The following is an 18,712-nucleotide window of genomic DNA, read 5'->3' as shown; positions in this document are numbered from 1 at the left end:
GGAAGTGAGGAAAGGAGTTTATATATTTTCATATTAGTTATATAACCTACGCAGCAGTAACTATGGGGGGTGTAAATGACAATAGGCCACACAGAGTGCATTCTCTCTGCTATCCCCTGCCTCCAAGATCCATGATCCACGGAACATGTTAATTCTTCTATTTCTTTATGTGATCACAAACAGACCATGGCTCCTTTTTGCCCCAAACCCATCCAAACCTCGCCAATTCACTACTAATCTAATCCTCTCTGCCTCTTTTCACTGCAAATCCATTGTGTTCTCCATTGTCAGCTATCCATGTGTGACATAGCTGCACGTCCATGGCAGTATATCACAGAATGTATCACATCTGATTCATCAAATAGCAGCATCAATTGTGTTGTGTCTATGTGGGTTCAATGCACCACCATCAAACGCATCTGATCAAATGTGTTGATGAGATATGTGAAGTTGGCTTGAGATACGTGAGCGTGCGTTTGCAATGTTGTGGTAAACCAGGACCCATATTCATAAAGCGTATCAGAGGAGGAGTGCTGATCTTGGATCAGGTTACAATGTCCATGTAATCTTATTCATTGTAATCTAAAAGGCAAAATTGATCCTAGATTAGCTTTATGAATACGGGCCTAGGTTATGTACTGGTCTGGGATCAGTGCCAGTGTGTTATGACGGGATGGTGGTAACAGCTGAGGAAGAACTCAAGCAAGCCTAGCAAATGTGAAGTGACATCACACTGATGGGTTAATACTAATATGGTAATACTTAGCTATCAGAATCTATGGGGACTCCTTGTAGCCGCCCCTCCTGTCACAGGCACGCCACATGCGACACACATGGTCTGAACCATTGCTCTCCAGTAGGAAATGACTGTGTCACTCTATAATATTGTTAAAACTAGTCTGCAAATATGTAATTAGTTTGGTCTGGCCCTGTAAACCAAGTGTTACATGAGGTGTTCACAATTTTACGATTTGGAAGCATTGAGTTGTGAGGAGAGCCGGGACAGTTCCACCGGCTACGAAACCCCAATTTAAATCTTGCCCGTATATAATTATAGGTCCCTAAAAGGATTGTGCTTGTTTAGCCCTAGAGGATGTCTTGTTCACTCCCCTTGACATCAGACAGTCTGTGATCTCCTTTTCTCTGGACATCAGTCAGTCTGCAGTCTACGTTTCCCTCGCTTTCTGAACCAACCCCCCCCAGCATCCTCACCCATCCACCCAGCCTCTACTCCTGGACTTTCTCATTACCACATGAATGGCGCCTGGAAAGGGCCACCGCAGCCTTGGACGCTAACAGAAGGCAGGAGATTTGCAATTCAATCTCCCCCACCCATATCGGGACAGGGCTGTCACCAATGACAGAGAGGACAGGGGGGGGGGGGTTGCGCCTTTGACATGGCGCGCACACACACACACACACACACCTACTACTACTTCAACCACCCATCTTTCGCAAAACATAAAGTATGAGTTTTCTCATTTTGTTGTGTTGTTATGAGACAGTTAGTCAGATATTGTTACCTTCATTCAACTAGTAGGCTATTAGAAATGCCCCTAAACAAAAAGGCAAAGAAAAAAAGCATATTTCAGACTTACATCTTCATTTTCAACAGACAATGTTGGGATAGGCAACAATAAATGTAACACTAGAAGTGTATTATTTGGGATTGAAAGCTTTTTTCAAAGAGGAGAAGATCATTGGACAGCGTCACTTACAGCGCTGGTGTGTTAACTTCCTGCTTCCGACGACAACAATATGGCGGCGCCCATAGCGATACACCTGGAGTTTGGGTTGGTATAAAATACGTTTTTGTTAGTTTGACACATCCTTTGAACATTTTCAAACACATTTAACAAGACGTCGTCTGTTCCCAGTCGTCGTCTTACTTTCAAAAGGCAGAAAATACATTGTTGCTTTTAACTATCGCAAATGTGTCGCTAGCGCCACAGTGCATGAGATAATGACTCGTGCAGTCGCAAACTAACGTTGACGCTAAACCAATGCATGACTATAGTTTAAAAAACTAATGTTAGTTATCTACCTAGCTAGGTTGCTGCGTTTAGGAATGGATTATCATGAATTACTAGCTTTGTTCTGGTTCATGGCGCGACGACAATAAATAGTTGCCTCTGCTTTTATTTTTAATTTTTTTACAATTAATGTACTTTCGCAACTCACCAAGTAAAGATGTTGCTAGAGTGCTGGGTGTAAATCAAAAACATTTTAAGAGTGTAGGGTGTATGTCAACAGATTAGCTCCGGTACTCATATACATCGGATTTTTATATATGCCGCAAGCGCGTGGACCAGAGCTAGTCTGTCCGTAACAAAAGGTCTCAAAAGTCGATCATTTCGTATTTTTGAGAAATTACACCCTGAGCAGACAGACAAGTTATCTAACACTCTAGCAACTGTGCAGTAATACGAAGGAAAATTAAAGAAACATTTCTGGACAGGTACCTCAAGGTTGTTGTCACAAGCTAGTGCAAGATTCAACTGAGGGCATCACTTCTCTAATTACAGTGTTGCATTCTGTAAAAGAATACTGCTTCACAGTGTGTGAAACACTGCACTAAGAAAAGGCATGTGATTGTAGCCTTAAAGCATTTATTCTGTCCTGACTGGGCTGCCATGAGATCACAACATTTGTCTGTCATATAGGGAGAGGGATGAATACTTTAAGATGTTGTAGGAGATGAGAGAAGTAGTGTTTGAGACTGAGAGAACTGGTTGACCCCAGTGAGGGAGTGTTCCAGTAGGCATACAGGCACTTTGCTCAATCGTATAGGATAAATGCAGTTCTCTGTCATAGACTATATAGGATATGGATGAATGCTTTTAAAATGTTGTAGTCGATGAGCGAACACAGTGTTTGCTTGAAACTCGTTGAACCCAGAGAGTGAGTGATTCATTACTAGGCGTGCTTCTCTCGCTCGATCTCTCTTTGCATAGATATACTGGGCTCTAGGCCAGCTCAGCACCAGAGCATCTGAATGACAACTCTGCGTTCTCCGGGCGATGTGAGCTCTCTTTATAATGACCCGGCCTGCACCTGCAGCAGCCAGACACACACACGCACAGTCTATCTTTGCTTCCATCTCTCTCTGATCTGTCCCCTTTCTATCTCTTGGGCTCTCACCCTATCTTTGCACTTGACTCTCTCTCTCTTTCTATCTCTTGCGCGCTCATATGTTTAAATAGTTTATTTCACTTGCTCTGGCCTTTTTGCGTATTAACAGTTAACATTAAACACACAGAACAGTTTCAAAAGAGAAAGACGTTTGAAATGTTATTAACTCTCCTCTATCTGCCACGCAGGGAGAGAGGCGACTAATGTTTGTCTCATGCTGGCAGGCTAGTCACTGCTGGTCTGTTTACTAGGATGTGTTCACTACCTGCTTACTATACGGGTTGACGGTAGAGCTGGGCGATTTATCAAATAAATGTTGTTTGTCGCAAGGCAAAATGTGTCACCGTGTACCGTTGTCAGCATTTTAGCCACAGACTGTTATGTGTTAGCTATCTAGTCTGTGTTTTATCAATGTGCGATGAACATAGAGACGCGCGTGCACATAAGGAATTAGCAACTCGTTCTCCACTTGATTTCGACGTCTGAACAAAGTGGACAGGCAAGCATGCTGTTCAAACAGGTGGAGACGGACAGGTGGGTGTGTTCATTGCAGATCAACTGGTTCTGCCTTGTTAGCTACGAAATAGATCAGAGTTGGCTAAACTTGAAATATAACTGTTAGCTGGCTACTCACGAGCACGTGGGCTTGTTCTTGAGATGTTGTTTATGTGACCTGTGTTCATTTTTCTATAATGCCCGCTAAAAGAAGTAGGTCATTATTGGTGGCGGACTGCATGGTTCTGGTTACATTTGTAACAAAAAGCATTTTCATGGACAGACTTGAAAGCCAGATCAGTCATTATTGCAAAAAAAAAAAAAAGCAGGTTAAACTATTTTGTTGAAATAATTAGTGGTTGTGGAATGCTTTTATTTAGCTTTAGGTATAATTTTGCAAGTTTTGAATTCATTAGATTATTGCTGACTGTTTAAATGCAGTGTAGTAAGCTTTAATTGTGCAACTAAGCTTATATATATATATATATATATATATACTAAATGGCCAAAAGTATGTGGACACCCTTTCAAATGAGCCACACCCGTTGCTGACATAAAAATGGCCCGTACTGAATGGCTCGGTGACTTTCAACGTGGCACCGTCATAGGATGCCACCGTTCCAACAAGTCAGTTCATCAAATTTATGCCCTGCTAGAGCTGCCCCGGTCAACTGTAACTACTGTTATTGTGAAGTGGAAACGTCTAGGAGTAACAACTGCTCAGCCGCGAAGTGATAGGCCACATAAGCTCACAGAACGGGACCGCCGAGTGCTGAAGCGCATAGCACCTAAAAATCTTCTGTCCTCGGTTGCAACACTCATTACCGAGTTCTAAACTGCCTCTGGAAGCAACGTCAGCAAAATAACTGTTTGTCGAGAGGTTTATGAAATGGGTTTCCATGGCCGAGCAGCCGCACACAAGCCTAAGATCACCATGCGCAATGCCAAGGGTCGGCTGGAGTGGTGTCAAGCTCGCCGCCATTGGACTCTGGAGCAGTGGAAACCCGTTCTCTGGAGTGATGAATCATGCTTCACCATCTCACGCTACCTGCTCGAATGCATAGTACCAACTGTAAAATTTGGTGGAGGAATAATGGTCTGGGGCTGTTTTTCATGGTTCGGGCTAGGCCCCTTAGTTCCAGTGAAGGGAAATCTTAACGCTACAGCATACAATGACATTCTAGACAGTTCTGTGCTGCCAACTGTGTGGCAACAGTTTGGTGAAGGCCCTTTCCTGTTTCAGCATGACAATGCTCCCGTGCACAAAGCGAGGTCCGTACAGAAATGGTTTGTCGAGATCGGTGTGGAAGAACTTGACTGGCCTGCACAGAGCCCTGACCTCAACCCCATCTAACACCTTTCGGATGAATTAGAATGCAGACTTCGAGCCAGGCCTAATCGCCCAACATCAGTGCCTGACCTCCCTAATGCTCTTGTGGCTGAATGGAAGCAAGTCCCCGCATCAATGTTCCAACATCTAGTAGAAAGCCTTCCCAGAAGAGTGGAGGCTGTTGTAGCGTCAAATGGGGGACCAACTATATATTAATGCCCATGATTTTGGAATGAGCTGTTCGACGAACAGGTGTCCACATTCTTTTGGTCATGTAGTGTATATTGTGAATAAGTTTGAAAAAATCGAGATATGAGGGGAGGTTACCAAGAACCCAATGGTCACTCTGACAAAGCTTCAGAGTTCCTCTGTGGAGATGGGAGAACCTTCCAGAAGGATAACCATCTCTGCAGCACTCCACCAAACAGGCCTTTATGGTGGAGTGGCCAGACGGAAGCCACTCCTCCATAAAAAGCACATGACAGCCCGCTTGGAGTTTGCCAAAAGGCACCTAAAAGACTGAGACCATGAGAAACAAGATTCTCTGGTCTGATGAAACCAAGATTGAATTATTTGGCCTGAATGCCAAACGTCACGTCTGGAGGAAACCTGGCACCATCCTTACGGTGAAGCATGGTCGCAGCATCATGCTGTGGGGATGTTTTTCAGCGGTAAGGACTGGGAGACTAGTCAGGAAATCCTTGTGAAAACCTGCTCCAGAGCGCTCAGGACCTCAGACAGGGGTGAACGTTCACCTTCCAACAGGACAACAACCCTAAGCACACCACCAAGACAACGCAGGAGTGGCTTCGGGACAAGTCTCTGAATGTCCTTGAGTGGCCCAGACAGAGCCCAGACTTGAACCCGATCAAACATCTCTGGAGAGACCTGAAAATAGCTGTACAGCGATACTCTCCATCCAACCATCCAAACTCCCCAAATACTGGTGTGCCAAGCTTATAGCGACATACCCAAGAAGACTGGAGGTTGTAATCGCTGCCAAAGGTGCTTCAACAAAGTACTGAGTAAAGGGTCTGAATACTTAAGTAAATGTGATATTTCATTTTTATTTGTTTATTTTTTATTAGCAAAAAACGTTCCAACTGTTTTTGCTTTGTCATTATGGGGTATTGTGTGTAGATTGAGGATTATTATATTATTTTTTTTAAATAAGGCTGTAACGTAACAAAATGTGGGAAAAGTCAAGGGATCTGAATACTTTCCGAATGCACTGTTTATAGCCTAGTCCCTCGCAAATAGATGGTCCCCTTATAGTCCCTATTCTTGGGTGGTGGCTGTCAGTTGCCTCTCGGATGTCTGTCTCTGTCCTTGTTGAGGGAGGCCAGTGGGACCTGTTGTAATGGTCTGAAGTGGAGGCTCACAGCTGTGATATGATATGCGTCCACTCGTGCTTTATTGAATTGTCTCCGCTGGCGTCCGATGCCACACACTAGTTCACCGCAGGGGAGCCCCATCTCCCTGTTCTTCAGTGTCTCACCTCTCTCCCCATCTCCATTCTTCCCCTTTTTCCTTACCATATCTTCTACTATTCTTCAGTGTCTCTAGTCTCCACAGCCTGTTCTCCTTTCCTCGGGGATTAACTCGCCGCCATGCCCTCTAATTCCAGATTATGTTAATCTAATACCACCCTGGCTGCACTTTTTATTTACCAATTCAATATGACACTGCAAAGTTACTCTACCAACCTATGTAATAACTACGGAACAGATATGTCATTAAATGCCCTTTACTTCCTAGGGGAGGGGCGGAGCTACTGTTTGGCAGCGTGAAGGAGCATCATGTGACCCTGCCCAACCAATCAGCACCCTGTGAGTACAACTTGTTTATCAACATTGTTGTTGATCAATTGTCAATGAATATTTACTCTCATTTACTATATATTTTTAAGAGACATTACTTGAAGCCAAGGATAGGCCCTGATTATGCAGTACAGACTGATTCTGCACAGTTCTGTTTTAAAACAGACCACTAACTGAATTCAGTTTAAATTCAGTGACTGAAGGATGATGGAGGTGTGGTATTTCTGCCTCCTCTGATTGCCTCCCCTCCCCCCTCTTAATTGATCCCAAGAAAATAGCCTTTCTCTTCCATTGTGACGAAACAAAACTCAACAGTCACGTGCATAGATGACTTCATTAGTTCAGTACATCTCCTCTAACGCCGGCTAAAAGGGAGGAGGGGGTTGTGCGTCAGCCGCTCTTATGGCCCCTACTCAGCGGGAGCTAATGTGCAGAGACAAAACCCCCAGTACAAATCATACTAAATCGTGCTGCTCTATCTTTCTGCTCTCTCTCTTGTTCCTGCATCCATCTCCCTCTCCCACCACTGTTGTCCTTGCGTCTGCCCTCTCCCTTCTCTCCCCCTCCCTCCCTCCATCACTCTCTCTCTGACCTCTCTCAGCCCTTGTTCACATGGTGCCTGGACAGCTGTTGAGCCGGCCATGCTAGCCAGTGGCCTGCCTGCCTGTCTGGTTGCCTTGGCCCCTCAGTCCCCCCCCCCCCCCCAACACCTCCCCTCCTTCTCCATTGAAAATCGGGTATAAAACAGTCCACTCACCCCCTCACCTCTCCTCTCTCATTCCAGTCTTTCCTCAGTAACCATGGTGTTGGAGCCCCCTCCTTCCTTCCCTCTCCAGCACCACCAACATCTGTGAGCCACCCCGGGCCTTGACCCATTCTCCTCCTAACTGCGCCATTATTAGGCCTCATTCACTTGTAAATGCAGCCAGCGCTACTGTTGTTGGGTCTTCCATCCACAACGCAGAGTCAGGGAGGAAAGGAGAGGTAGGGGTGGCTGTGGAGGAGAAGGAGAACGAAGGGGGCCCAGGAAGGGGTGTTTGGGTATTTGGGGACAATTGTGACAAAGCCTCCAAGTTCTTTTTGTGTAAAATCATTTTGGGGGGTTGGCGGGATGGACGAGTGGCCCTGTTTCCTCTCTCTATCCGTCTATTCCTGTGCTCTCCTGGTGGAAATAGGGGGGTGAAAGTAGGTAGAATGGAGGAATAGGTCTCCTAAAACTGCCTAGCTCATCCCCAGAGGAAGAGGCCTACAGCAGTGGAACTGCAGCTCAACACACTCAACTGGTTTTACTCCTTTCATTCATAGTACAGCACCTCAGAGCCACCTCCTGTGATTTACTCCTTTCATTCATAGTACAGCACCTCGGAGCCACCTCCTGTGATTTACTCCTTTCATTCATAGTACAGCACCTCGGAGCCACCTCCTGTGATTTACTCCTTTCATTCATAGTACAGCACCTCGGAGCCACCTCCTGTGATTTACTCCTTTCATTCATAGTACAGCACCTCGGACCCACCTCCTGTGATTTACTCCTTTCATTCATAGTACAGCACCTCGGAGCCATCTCCTGTGATTTACTCCTTTCATTCATAGTACAGCACCTCGGAGCCATCTCCTGTGATTTACTCCTTTCATTCATAGTACAGCACCTCGGCGCCATCTCCTGTGATTTACTCCTTTCATTCATAGTACAGCACCTCGGAGCCACCTCCTGTGATTTACTCCTTTCATTCATAGTACAGCACCTCGGAGCCACCTCCTGTGATTTACTCCTTTCATTCATAGTACAGCACCTCGGAGCCACCTCCTGTGATTTACTCCTTTCATTCATAGTACAGCACCTCAGAGTCATCTCCTGTGATTTACTCCTTTCATTCATAGTACAGCACCTCGGAGCCATCTCCTGTGATTTACTCCTTTCATTCATAGTACAGCACCTCGGAGCCACCTCCTGTGATTTACTCCTTTCATTCATAGTACAGCACCTCGGAGCCACCTCCTGTGATTTACTCCTTTCATTCATAGTACAGCACCTCGGAGTCATCTCGGGTCTAGATCTAGATAAATCAGTGACATTGAAATCATTCTATTCATAAACGGAACCAAAATAGGAGGAGGGACCTACGTTTTCGTTGCAAAACGTTTTGCTACGGTGGAAAAGACAGACACTGGACAGAGGAAGATTGGGGGGAAAAAATTATATACAGACTAATCTATGTTTGAGGTGTTCGGATCACAAACAAGAACATTCGTGAGACGCAGAAAAAATGAAAAGATGCTGGAGGAGTTTTTGACGCCATCTGTCAATCATGGTGGAGGCAAAGTGATGGTCTGGGGGTGTTTTGGTGGTGGTAAAGTGGGAGATTTGTACAGGGTAAAAGTGATCTTGAAGAAGGAAGGCTATCACTCCATTTTGCAACGCCATGCCATACCCTGTGGACGGCGCTTAATTGGAGCCAATTTCCTCCTACAACAGGACAATGACCCAAAGCACAGCTCCAAACTATGCAATAACTATTTAGGGAAGAAGCAGTCAGCTGGTATTCTGTCTATAATGGAGTGGCCAGCACAGTCACCAGATCTCAACCCTATTGAGCTGTAGTGGGAGCAGCTTGACCATATCATGGAAAACAAGTACATTTCTAAGTGACCCCAAACTTTTGAGCGGTAGTGTAGGTGTGTGGTGTGCGTTTTTTGTTTGTTTGTTTGTCAATATGTGCGTCTGTTTAATGACTGTGTGTGTGAGTGACCGTGTTGACGTGTGTGAATGTCCACTCCCCTGCTAGACCCCATGGTAGAGGGAACTGTGAGGGATTGATAGGAGCCGTTTGGGTTGTTCTGACCTCGACAAACACAGATTTGGTCTCCGTGGCGATGTAGTTTCCAGGACAACCTTAACACAAAAGTTGGCCAGAGCGGAGAATGCGAGCCTAGGATGACCTTGTTGATCTGCTGTCCGCTGGACCTCTCGCTCTCTCTGTCTGTCTGTCTGTCTGTCTGTCTGTGTGTGTGTGTGTGTGTGTGTGTGTGTGTGTGTGTGTGTGTGTGTGTGTGTGTGTGTGTGTGTGTGTGTGTGTGTGTGTGTGTGTGTGTGTGTGTGTGATAATCCCTTTCTGAATCCTCAATATTTCTCTTTAACCCCTGTGAGTGATTGATGACCCTGGCTCTGAATTCCCCCCCCTGCCTAAGATCCCAACCCCCCCTATCCCACACACATCACAGAAAATGTCCCATCACACATCTCCAGCAAGATGGATGACTTTATTTCCTCCCACCCACAGATAACCACCATAACAATAATAGTGCAAAGCACGGTAGAGAACGAGGGGAATTAAGAGGAAAGAAAGAGGGAATGCTTTGAGCCCGCCGTTCAGACGCCCTCTCCCCTCCGACCCAAACAGCGCTATCCCATAATGCACCTGCATGGAGCCTGTGACGCACATTCCACATTTTCCTCCTCCTCTCCATTGTTGTCCTCCATCATCCTCGGCCCGCCCCACCTGCGCGCTCCTACCCCTACAGCCTATGGATGGGCTGCGATAGACTTCAGTCGGTTTTTGCGAGAGAGTAGAGAGTATCTTGCTCCCACAAAGGCGAAATTATGAGAGTGGAGTGATTGGCTTCTTTTTTTAGAACTGTGCTGAGGTACAAGTCAATATTCATTGCCTTTGCGCTGCATCACTCTTCTTTATAGGTGCTGGCGAGAGGGAAGAGGAGAGAGAGAGAGAGAGAGAGCGGGGGTTCTAGGCAGGGAGGGAGGGGGGGGTGGAAGGAAGGTAGGCCGATCATTACACTCGTGAAGAGGTCTGACAGCCATCCAATTAACCTGATACTGCCCCCCACGCCTCAGAGGTGCACTATAAAGCCCCACCAAACACTTCTCCAAAACCCATACAGTACCCGCAGGTACTAGGACTGTTTTGTAACGACCAGAGAGCCTAGATGTTTTAGACAGGCTGGATTCCACAACTCCTACACATGGTTTCCGCTTTATCGATGTCCAGAGTCACTAGTGAAGAGTAAGAGGGGTGCTTAGCTCTGCGAAGGGATTTCTCTCTGTCTCTGTCTGATGGGCCAGGGCTGTCTGTCTGTAGACTGGCCCCTATACTTCTTTTTACATGTCCTTTCTGTGACATGTCCTGTTCAGAGGTTATGGATCTGAATAGCACGTCAGTGGAGATGGCAATAATGAAATGATTCTACGCTTTAGTGAGCGTCGAGCACAGCCTCGTCACGTTTCATCAAGCGCCCTACCTCCGGATATCGTTTCCGCCGCAACGTAGACTTTTGCTATTTTATATGTCCTTTCACTTCCTTCTCCCCTTCTCTCTGTCCCTCCCTCCCTCTCACATCCATATCAGCACTGAGCGAACTGGTTGGATCCGGTGAGAGAGGCTGATGATGCTGTGTTAGAGATGGGGAGGCTGGTGTGTGTGTTTCTGTGATACGGGAAACTGCAGTGCCAGTCGTGCTCTCGTATGCCATCGCGAGGCCTTGTCCTCCTGTACATCTGCAGACGGCCATGATCTTATAAGAACACATCGTTTTTTAAAATAAGGAACCACACATTGCATTCACACACACGTTGACGGACAGTAATGAATGCTTAGGTTACAGTATATGGAATCGTATCGAATGGCGGAGAGAGGATATTATAATTGCCTGTAGTGTGTGTGTGTGTGTGTGTGTGTGTGTGTGTGTGTGTGTGTGTGTGTGTGTGTGTGTGTGTGTGTGTGTGTGTGTGTGTGTGTGTGTGTGTGTGTGTGTGTGTGTGTGTGTGTGTGTGTGTGTGTGTTGCTCTCGTAACCCGACGGTTCGGTATATGTTGTTCTCTGTAGCCTGACGGTTCAAGTAGCTCAAGCCATTGTTAACGCGAGGTCGTTTTTCCAAACAACAGCCGATTGTTCCAGAGGTCAGACTCATGGAAAATGTTTAAATATCACTGACGTTCAAGTTCTTAAAAAATACACGTACAGTGGGGAGAACAAGTATTTGATACACTGCCGATTTTGCAGGTTTTCCTACTTACAAAGCATGTAGAGGTCTGTCATTTTTATCATAGGTACACTTCAACTGTGAGAGACGGAATCTAAAACAAAAATCCAGAAAATCACATTGTATGATTTTTAAGTAATTAATTTGCATTTTATTGCATGACATAAGTATTTGATCACCTACCAACCAGTAAGAATTCCGGCTCTCACAGACCTGTTAGTTTTTCTTTAAGAAGCCCTCCTGTTCTCCACTCATTACCTGTATTAACTGCACCTGTTTGAACTCGTTACCTGTATAAAAGACACCTGTCCACACACTCAATCAAACAGACTCCAACCTCTCCACAATGGCCAAGACCAGAGAGCTGTGTAAGGACATCAGGGATAAATTGTAGACCTGTACAAGGCTGGGATGGGCTACAGGACAATAGGCAAGCAGCTTGGTGAGAAGGCAACAACTGTTGGCACAATTATTAGAAAATGGAAGAAGTTCAAGATGACGGTCAATCACCCTCGGTCTGGGGCTCCATGCAAGATCTCACCTCGTGGGGCATCAATGATCATGAGGAATGTGAGGCATCAGCCCAGAACTACACGGCAGGACCTGGTCAATGACCTGAAGAGAGCTGGGACCACAGTCTCAAAGAAAACCATTAGTAACACACTACGCCGCCATGGATTAAAATCCTGCAGCGCACGCAAGGTCCCCCTGCTCAAGCCAGCGCATGTCCAGGCCCGTCTGAAGTTTGCCAATGACCATCTGGATGATCCAGAGGAGGAATGGGAGAAGGTCATGTGGTCTGATGAGACAAAAATAGAGCTTTTTGCTCTAAACTCCACTCGCCGTGTTTGGAGGAATAGAAGGATGAGTACAACCCCAAGAACACCATCCCAACCGTGAAGCATGGAGGTGGAAACATCATTCTTTGGGGATGCTTTTCTGCAAAGGGGACAGGACGACTGCACCGTATTGAGGGGAGGATGGATGGGGCCATGTATCGCGAGATCTTGGCCAACAACCTCCTTCCCTCAGTAAGAGCATTGAAGATGGGTCGTGGCTGGGTCTTCCAGCATGACAACGACCCGAAACACACAGCCAGGGCAACTAAGGAGTGGCTCCGTAAGAAGCATCTCAAGGTCCTGGAGTGGCCTAGCCAGTCTCCAGACCTGAACCCAATAGAAAATCTTTGGAGGGAGCCGAAAGTCCGTATTGCCCAGCGACAGCCCCGAAACCTGAAGGATCTGGAGAAGGTCTGTATGGAGGAGTGGGCCAAAATCCCTGCTGCAGTGTGTGCAAACCTGGTCAAGAACTACAGGAAACGTATGATCTCTGTAATTGCAAACTAAGGTTTCTGTACCAAATATTCAGTTCTGCTTTTCTGATGTATCAAATACTTATGTCATGCAATAAAATGCAAATTAATTACTTAAAAATCATACAATGTGATTTTCTGGATTTTTGTTTTAGATTCCTTCTCTCACAGTTGAAGTGTACCTATGATAAAAATTACAGACCTCTACATGCTTTGTAAGTAGGAAAACCTGCAAAATCGTCAGTGTATCAAATACTTGTTCTCCCCACTGTATGTGTTTTATTTTCAAATGCATATAGACACCTTATTTTGGGCTTTGCATTTTCTGTCAATCAATTCCTAATCTCCGTTTAGGAGCGGTTTCCAGGACAGAGATTAAGCTATTATTTCTCAATTTCAAAAGGCAGAACATTTCAATCAACAGAAAATATTTATTTCGTTCTTAATCCAGGAATAGGCTTTATCTGAATCTGGGAAACCGGACCTTTCGGGTTGACGAGGACAGCACTGCATGCATACCATGCACACCTCAATTTAGGAAGTGGAGGATTATATATGTCAGGATGTTATCCATTTAAAAAGCTCCTTTTAATATTTTAACCTCTTTGTTTACCAAGAGACCCTAATATAAAACCTCATGTCCCAGAGGTGAATGAGGGCGATGGCTGGCTTCGAGACGTGTGTCTCTCCATCCCCCTCAGCATCACACACACACACACACCGTGATCTCTGGTGATCCCTGGTCCCTCTGTCGCGTCACATCGACCGGCTGGGACGGGGGGGCTGGACCATGCACCTTGAACTCTGACCCCTGTCTCTGCTTCTGTCTGTGTACCTGTGTGCACGCGTGCGTGCGTGCGTGTGTGTGTGTGTAGGGGACATGAAGCAGCTGCTGGTATGGATCAGAGGGAACATGCTGAAAGAACGGCCAGAGCTCTTTGTCCAGGGAGATACTGTGTGAGTATTATACACACACACACACACACCGCAATACATGTTTTAGTGATCGACTGTTTATTCTTTTTAGGGTGAAACAGTTACAAAAGGAGCGATGCAGACAAATGTTTATATTTGTTCAAAAAGGCACAGCCACCATTAAAGGAGATTGGATACTACCGGACAGACAGGAGTTGTGGTTTGTGGATGCTCTGTCCTCCTCACCCATTATAGGCTTTTATTGTTCCTTTTTTATAGGGGTCTATTTATAGGGGGAAGTAGCTAATGAAGGGAGGACATGTGAGAGAGGGAGGAAATCTGTGCTACTACCTATAGATCTGTCTACTCTTAATCATTGTAGGTCACATTGTATTCCGAACGGGGATTATTTGCTTTTAACCTGAAAACAGACATTTTTTAACAGCTGCACCACATTAGTGGAGGCTGTTTTTAATGCTTTAATTAAAATTAAAATAAACATTTTAGTAATTTAGCAGACGCTCTTATCCAGAGCGACTTCCAGTAGTGAGTGCATACATTTTCATACTTTTTCGTACCGGTCCCCCGTGGGAATCGAACCCACAACCTTACCAACTGAGTCACACAGGACTATGTTTTGAGGTGTACTGGCTATGTCAGGGGAGGTTATGTATTTTATGCAGTATGGAAAGGGGAAGTGCGTTTTGAAGGTTAAGCAGCCTATCAGAGCATCGCGTGTAGCCCTCTGACTCTGTGACGTCAAGAGCTCACCGACCGCGGTGGGGATGGAGGCAACTTCATACATACAGCAAGAGGGGAAAAAACGACCTGCAGTTGTGGCGCATGTCGCTATGCCTTCAGCTACCATAGTCAGATTTAAGCGGGCTACCGCAGTCCCCAACGCCCCGTCTACAACACATGATCACACACACCCGATCTGCGTCCTCCTGTGATGTGTAAAACACATGCATGGGATTTTTATTTGATTTTTCTTAATTGTGTAGAATTCTCTTCAGACTAGATTGCCTTACTTGTGTGTCTGAGGTATTCTGATGTGTTCAATGCAATGTCTTTTTCCTTGATTTTAATAGGAGGCCTGGGATCTTGGTACTCATCAATGATGCCGACTGGGAATTGATGGTGGGTGTTCTATCAGAGTGTGTATTGGGTGTAAAAGACTAACCACAAAAAGCTCACGCACGTTCATTTGCACGCTATATGGATTCTGTATCTGATTCTGCTACGGCGTACATCTAAAAACTATACCTGTCTTTTGAAACTAAATGCTTTTAAAAATAGATATATTTATGAGCACCCTTTTGATAGCATTTCTGTGTTTTTTTACAGAAGCAAATCCACGCTCCCTTTTGTCTATTTCCTCCATGTCTTTTCTATTGACATGTTATAGCATCCGTGTGAATGTCTGACTGTTTGCATGTGTCTCTCTTTCCTTATTTAAACATATGTATTTGTATATTTTAAATATCCCTAGCATGCATGTGTGTCACACACACACACACACCTTTTTATATAAATTCAATGAATTAAATCTCTATCTCTGAAGGGTGAGTTGGAGTACGAGCTACAGGACAAGGACAACGTAGTATTCATCTCTACTCTCCATGGAGGTTAGGATACACTGGGTGTAGATGTCCACAGGCAGCTCCACACACAGTTCCCCTCACTTCCTCCTACTGCTATTGTTCCATCACAAAACCAAACTCGCTGGACTCTTAGACCTCTCCGCTCCAACCAACCACTGAAAGAACACTGGGATGCTATGATTTATGTTCTATCAAGACCTCAGCCTGTATTCATTCCTTTTTTAGATCATAATTATTACAATTATAAGGACAGGGTGGGCCTGGTCCTAGATCAGCACTCCGACTTGTTTTTTTAATATTGGTGCTGGTCCTCCAGAATGTTCTTTTTTTTTGTTGTGTGGAGTGGGGAGAAGATTTCATCTACGGAGAGGGACTCTATGGTGATGGCGTGAGTCCATTCAAATAGATTCAGAAGAGACAGTAGGACTTGAGCTGATACTTTTTTTGCCTTGAACTCTGCGTGTGATTGGTCAAGAATCATAATAATTTACCTCCTTTTTAACTTTTTTTTTAATTCACCGACAAATTGCTGCTTCAATCCTTCAATGTATGTTTTGAGACAAAATGGAAATTGAGACGATTAATCTGTCAAAAAAAAAGATGCATTTAGCTTGCTGCAATGATGTAACCATAAACAAATGTGTTTAATTGACTTACTAGATCATATTAATAAAAGAAAAGGATTGCATACTTTAACTCATTTTATTACCTATCAAATTGTCTAACTTTCCCTTTCAACGACATCTTTCTGTTTGCTGCAGTACAGAACAAAAGTCTACTTGAATGATAGGTCATAATTTACTATGCCTCACTCTACATGTCTAAGCATACACAATCTGTTTACATCGTTGTTTTATGTCGTCTATCCGTACCCATTCCCCTATAGTTACACGCATTTGAATGATTTGCTTGACAATGTTATTATTATGGCATGGCATATGTTTTATTATAACGGCCCATATAGGCCGAGAATAAGCATTTGAAAGTGTTATATCGTGATTTAAAACTGATCGATGTAAATGGGGTATCGGATTGGAGTTATAGGCTGATTACAGCGGGGATTTAAGGACTATTTCTCCTCAGAGCCTTCACGAAGAATATTCATAAGATCACCCTGAAAGAAAGACCACGGCGGTTGTGGACTCGGATTTGCAACGGGAAACCATCTGATAATAGTAGCTATAATGCCAATGCAAATGAGCTTTGCGAGAGGGAGAAATGTGGTGTGTCAGTCAGTGCTTGAAGGTTGAGCTGCAAATTTGAGTGCGCGTGTGTGTGGCGCGAGTGGAAGCCTTTTTTTGAGGGGGAGAAAGGGCTGAGAAAAGAACACACGGTGCACCCCGCGGCGTGACCTGTCGAGAGGCCATGAGTCGGTTGGGCTCCACAAAACACTGGATAATTATCAAAGACTCAAAGCCAGCCAAAGAAACGGCTTGTTTTAGCACGACGTTTTACTGCGTGTATTTATCCAAGTGATTTGTAGAATAGCAGCACATTGTAATTGAGTTTTAATCCCAAACTTTTTAATGAAATCTTATTGAACCATAAACGAGTGGGAGAAATAGACTAGGGCCCTAAATAAAATAACCAAATACATTTGACGATTGCATTGGTTGTTCTAATTAAATAATTATTAGTTATTACCATTAACTTTTTTTTAAATCAGTTGATTGTGTTAAAGCCTTTATGGATGGATTCTTCTAAATGTAAAACGAAAGGGGTATTTTTGGATTCCTTGCATAAGCCTGGTCTATATGTGAGCTGATTTTTATATTTAAATTACTGTATCTTATAAACGAGCTTTTCACACCTTTCCATTTATGCAGCGTTTCCCAAACTCGGCGTGAAAGTTAGTTTTTTTTTGCCCCAGCACTACGCAGCTGATTCAAATAATAATCTAATCATCAAGCTTTGATAATTTGATTCAGCTGTGTGTGGTGTTAGGGTGAAAACCAAAACGCGCACTGCTTGAGGTCCCGAGGACCGAGTTTGGACAACGCTGCATTTATGGAAGTTGAATAGGGTTATGTTTAGAAATATAAATCCATTTTATATTTCTTCATTAGTATTAATAGGACCTTATGCACGCTTTTTTGTTTTAGCATTTAGACCTATACGTTTTCATGATGCACCCCCCCAAAAAAGAAAAAATCTGGTCCCTGCGTTTTATTGGCTAAATATATATTTTTTGAAAGCATATTTTTTTTCAGTTACCTCCTTGCATCGTTTTTAGTTGACAGCTAAAATAACACTCCCAAACCAACCATAATAGCAGGTGAATGGTGGGGCCTTAATTTACATCAATGCACCTTCGGTCTGAGGATACAGGGGATCGGGGGGATGTGAGATGATACCCTGCTTTTATAAATGGGGGGGTTACGTTTGACCAGCAAAGTAAAGAATCAAGGTTGTAGGCCTCTCCTATGTCATATGGTTAGAAGACGACCCCAATTCTACCACATTACTTAAGTCTTTGGCTAAGATTATATAATATTGTCTATTATAAATATAAGCGTATTACTAACACTATTTGAACGTTAAAGCTATAAATATTAGGCTATGTATTGTATGAAATAACTATTATATTTGCATGATTTTTATTATTAATAATGGTATGGTTCGTATTTTATTAATTTTTTTACCAATGTGTAAAACACAAAAACGTATTTCTCAAGTCTGGTAAATGTTACATAACCAAAAACAAATATCTCAGAAAAATATTAAATTGTTCTTAAATTCACAACCATTCAATTTGTATTTCAGCCAAATTGCAGGCAAAGCTGAGTGATGGGGCTGGAGAAATATAACCACAATTCATAAATGGGCCTGTTGTCTGTCAGATATTTGTTAAACTATACATCGTTGTACAAAAACCTTGTTTAATCTTGTGTGTGTGTGTGTGTGTGTGTGTGTGTGTGTGTGTGTGTGTTCGTGCGTGCCTGTGTGACAGAGAGACCTCAAAAATGTTGATCCTCATATACAATCGAACAGGCATTGTGTAACTTATGAAGGCATGCTTCTTTACAAGTTTTCTCATACACATGCAGCACTTCTCAGGATGTTGATGATAATAATAATAATTTATTTAAACGGATCTAAAACATATTTA

General features: G+C 44.0%; 1 protein-coding gene across 2 annotated transcripts; it reads left to right on the top strand.

Annotated features, from left to right (window-relative positions):
* The first annotated feature begins 1,657 nt into the window (after positions 1-1,657).
* urm1 (ubiquitin related modifier 1) lies at positions 1,658-16,291 on the top strand. Of its 2 annotated transcripts, none has more exons than XM_071349894.1 (5): positions 1,658-1,793; positions 6,716-6,786; positions 13,960-14,041; positions 15,091-15,139; positions 15,564-16,291. In XM_071349894.1, exons 1-5 carry the CDS (start codon positions 1,759-1,761, stop codon positions 15,630-15,632), a joined length of 306 nt encoding a protein of 101 aa, XP_071205995.1. In that variant the 5' UTR covers positions 1,658-1,758; the 3' UTR covers positions 15,633-16,291. The 2 variants fall into 2 exon arrangements, with proteins under 2 accessions (XP_071205995.1, XP_071205996.1); XM_071349895.1 differs by lacking the exon at positions 1,658-1,793 and adding an exon at positions 3,539-3,666.
* The last annotated feature ends 2,421 nt before the right edge of the window (positions 16,292-18,712 follow it).

This window comes from Salvelinus alpinus, chromosome 18 (assembly GCF_045679555.1).
Source record: "Salvelinus alpinus chromosome 18, SLU_Salpinus.1, whole genome shotgun sequence".
Classification (NCBI taxonomy): domain Eukaryota; kingdom Metazoa; phylum Chordata; class Actinopteri; order Salmoniformes; family Salmonidae; genus Salvelinus; species Salvelinus alpinus.
Note: the sequence above shows the minus strand (reverse complement) of the source record. Positions and strands in the feature narration are given on the sequence as shown.

Bases quoted from the DNA above. Each gene is read 5' to 3' on its own strand.
- urm1 (XM_071349894.1), top strand. From the start codon at position 1,759: ATGGCGGCGCCCATAGCGATACACCTGGAGTTTGG. The intron at 6,787-13,959 runs GTGAGTACAACT...GTGTGTGTGTAG, and splicing joins GCCCAACCAATCAGCACCCT to GGGACATGAAGCAGCTGCTG. The intron at 14,042-15,090 runs GTGAGTATTATA...TGATTTTAATAG, and splicing joins TTTGTCCAGGGAGATACTGT to GAGGCCTGGGATCTTGGTAC.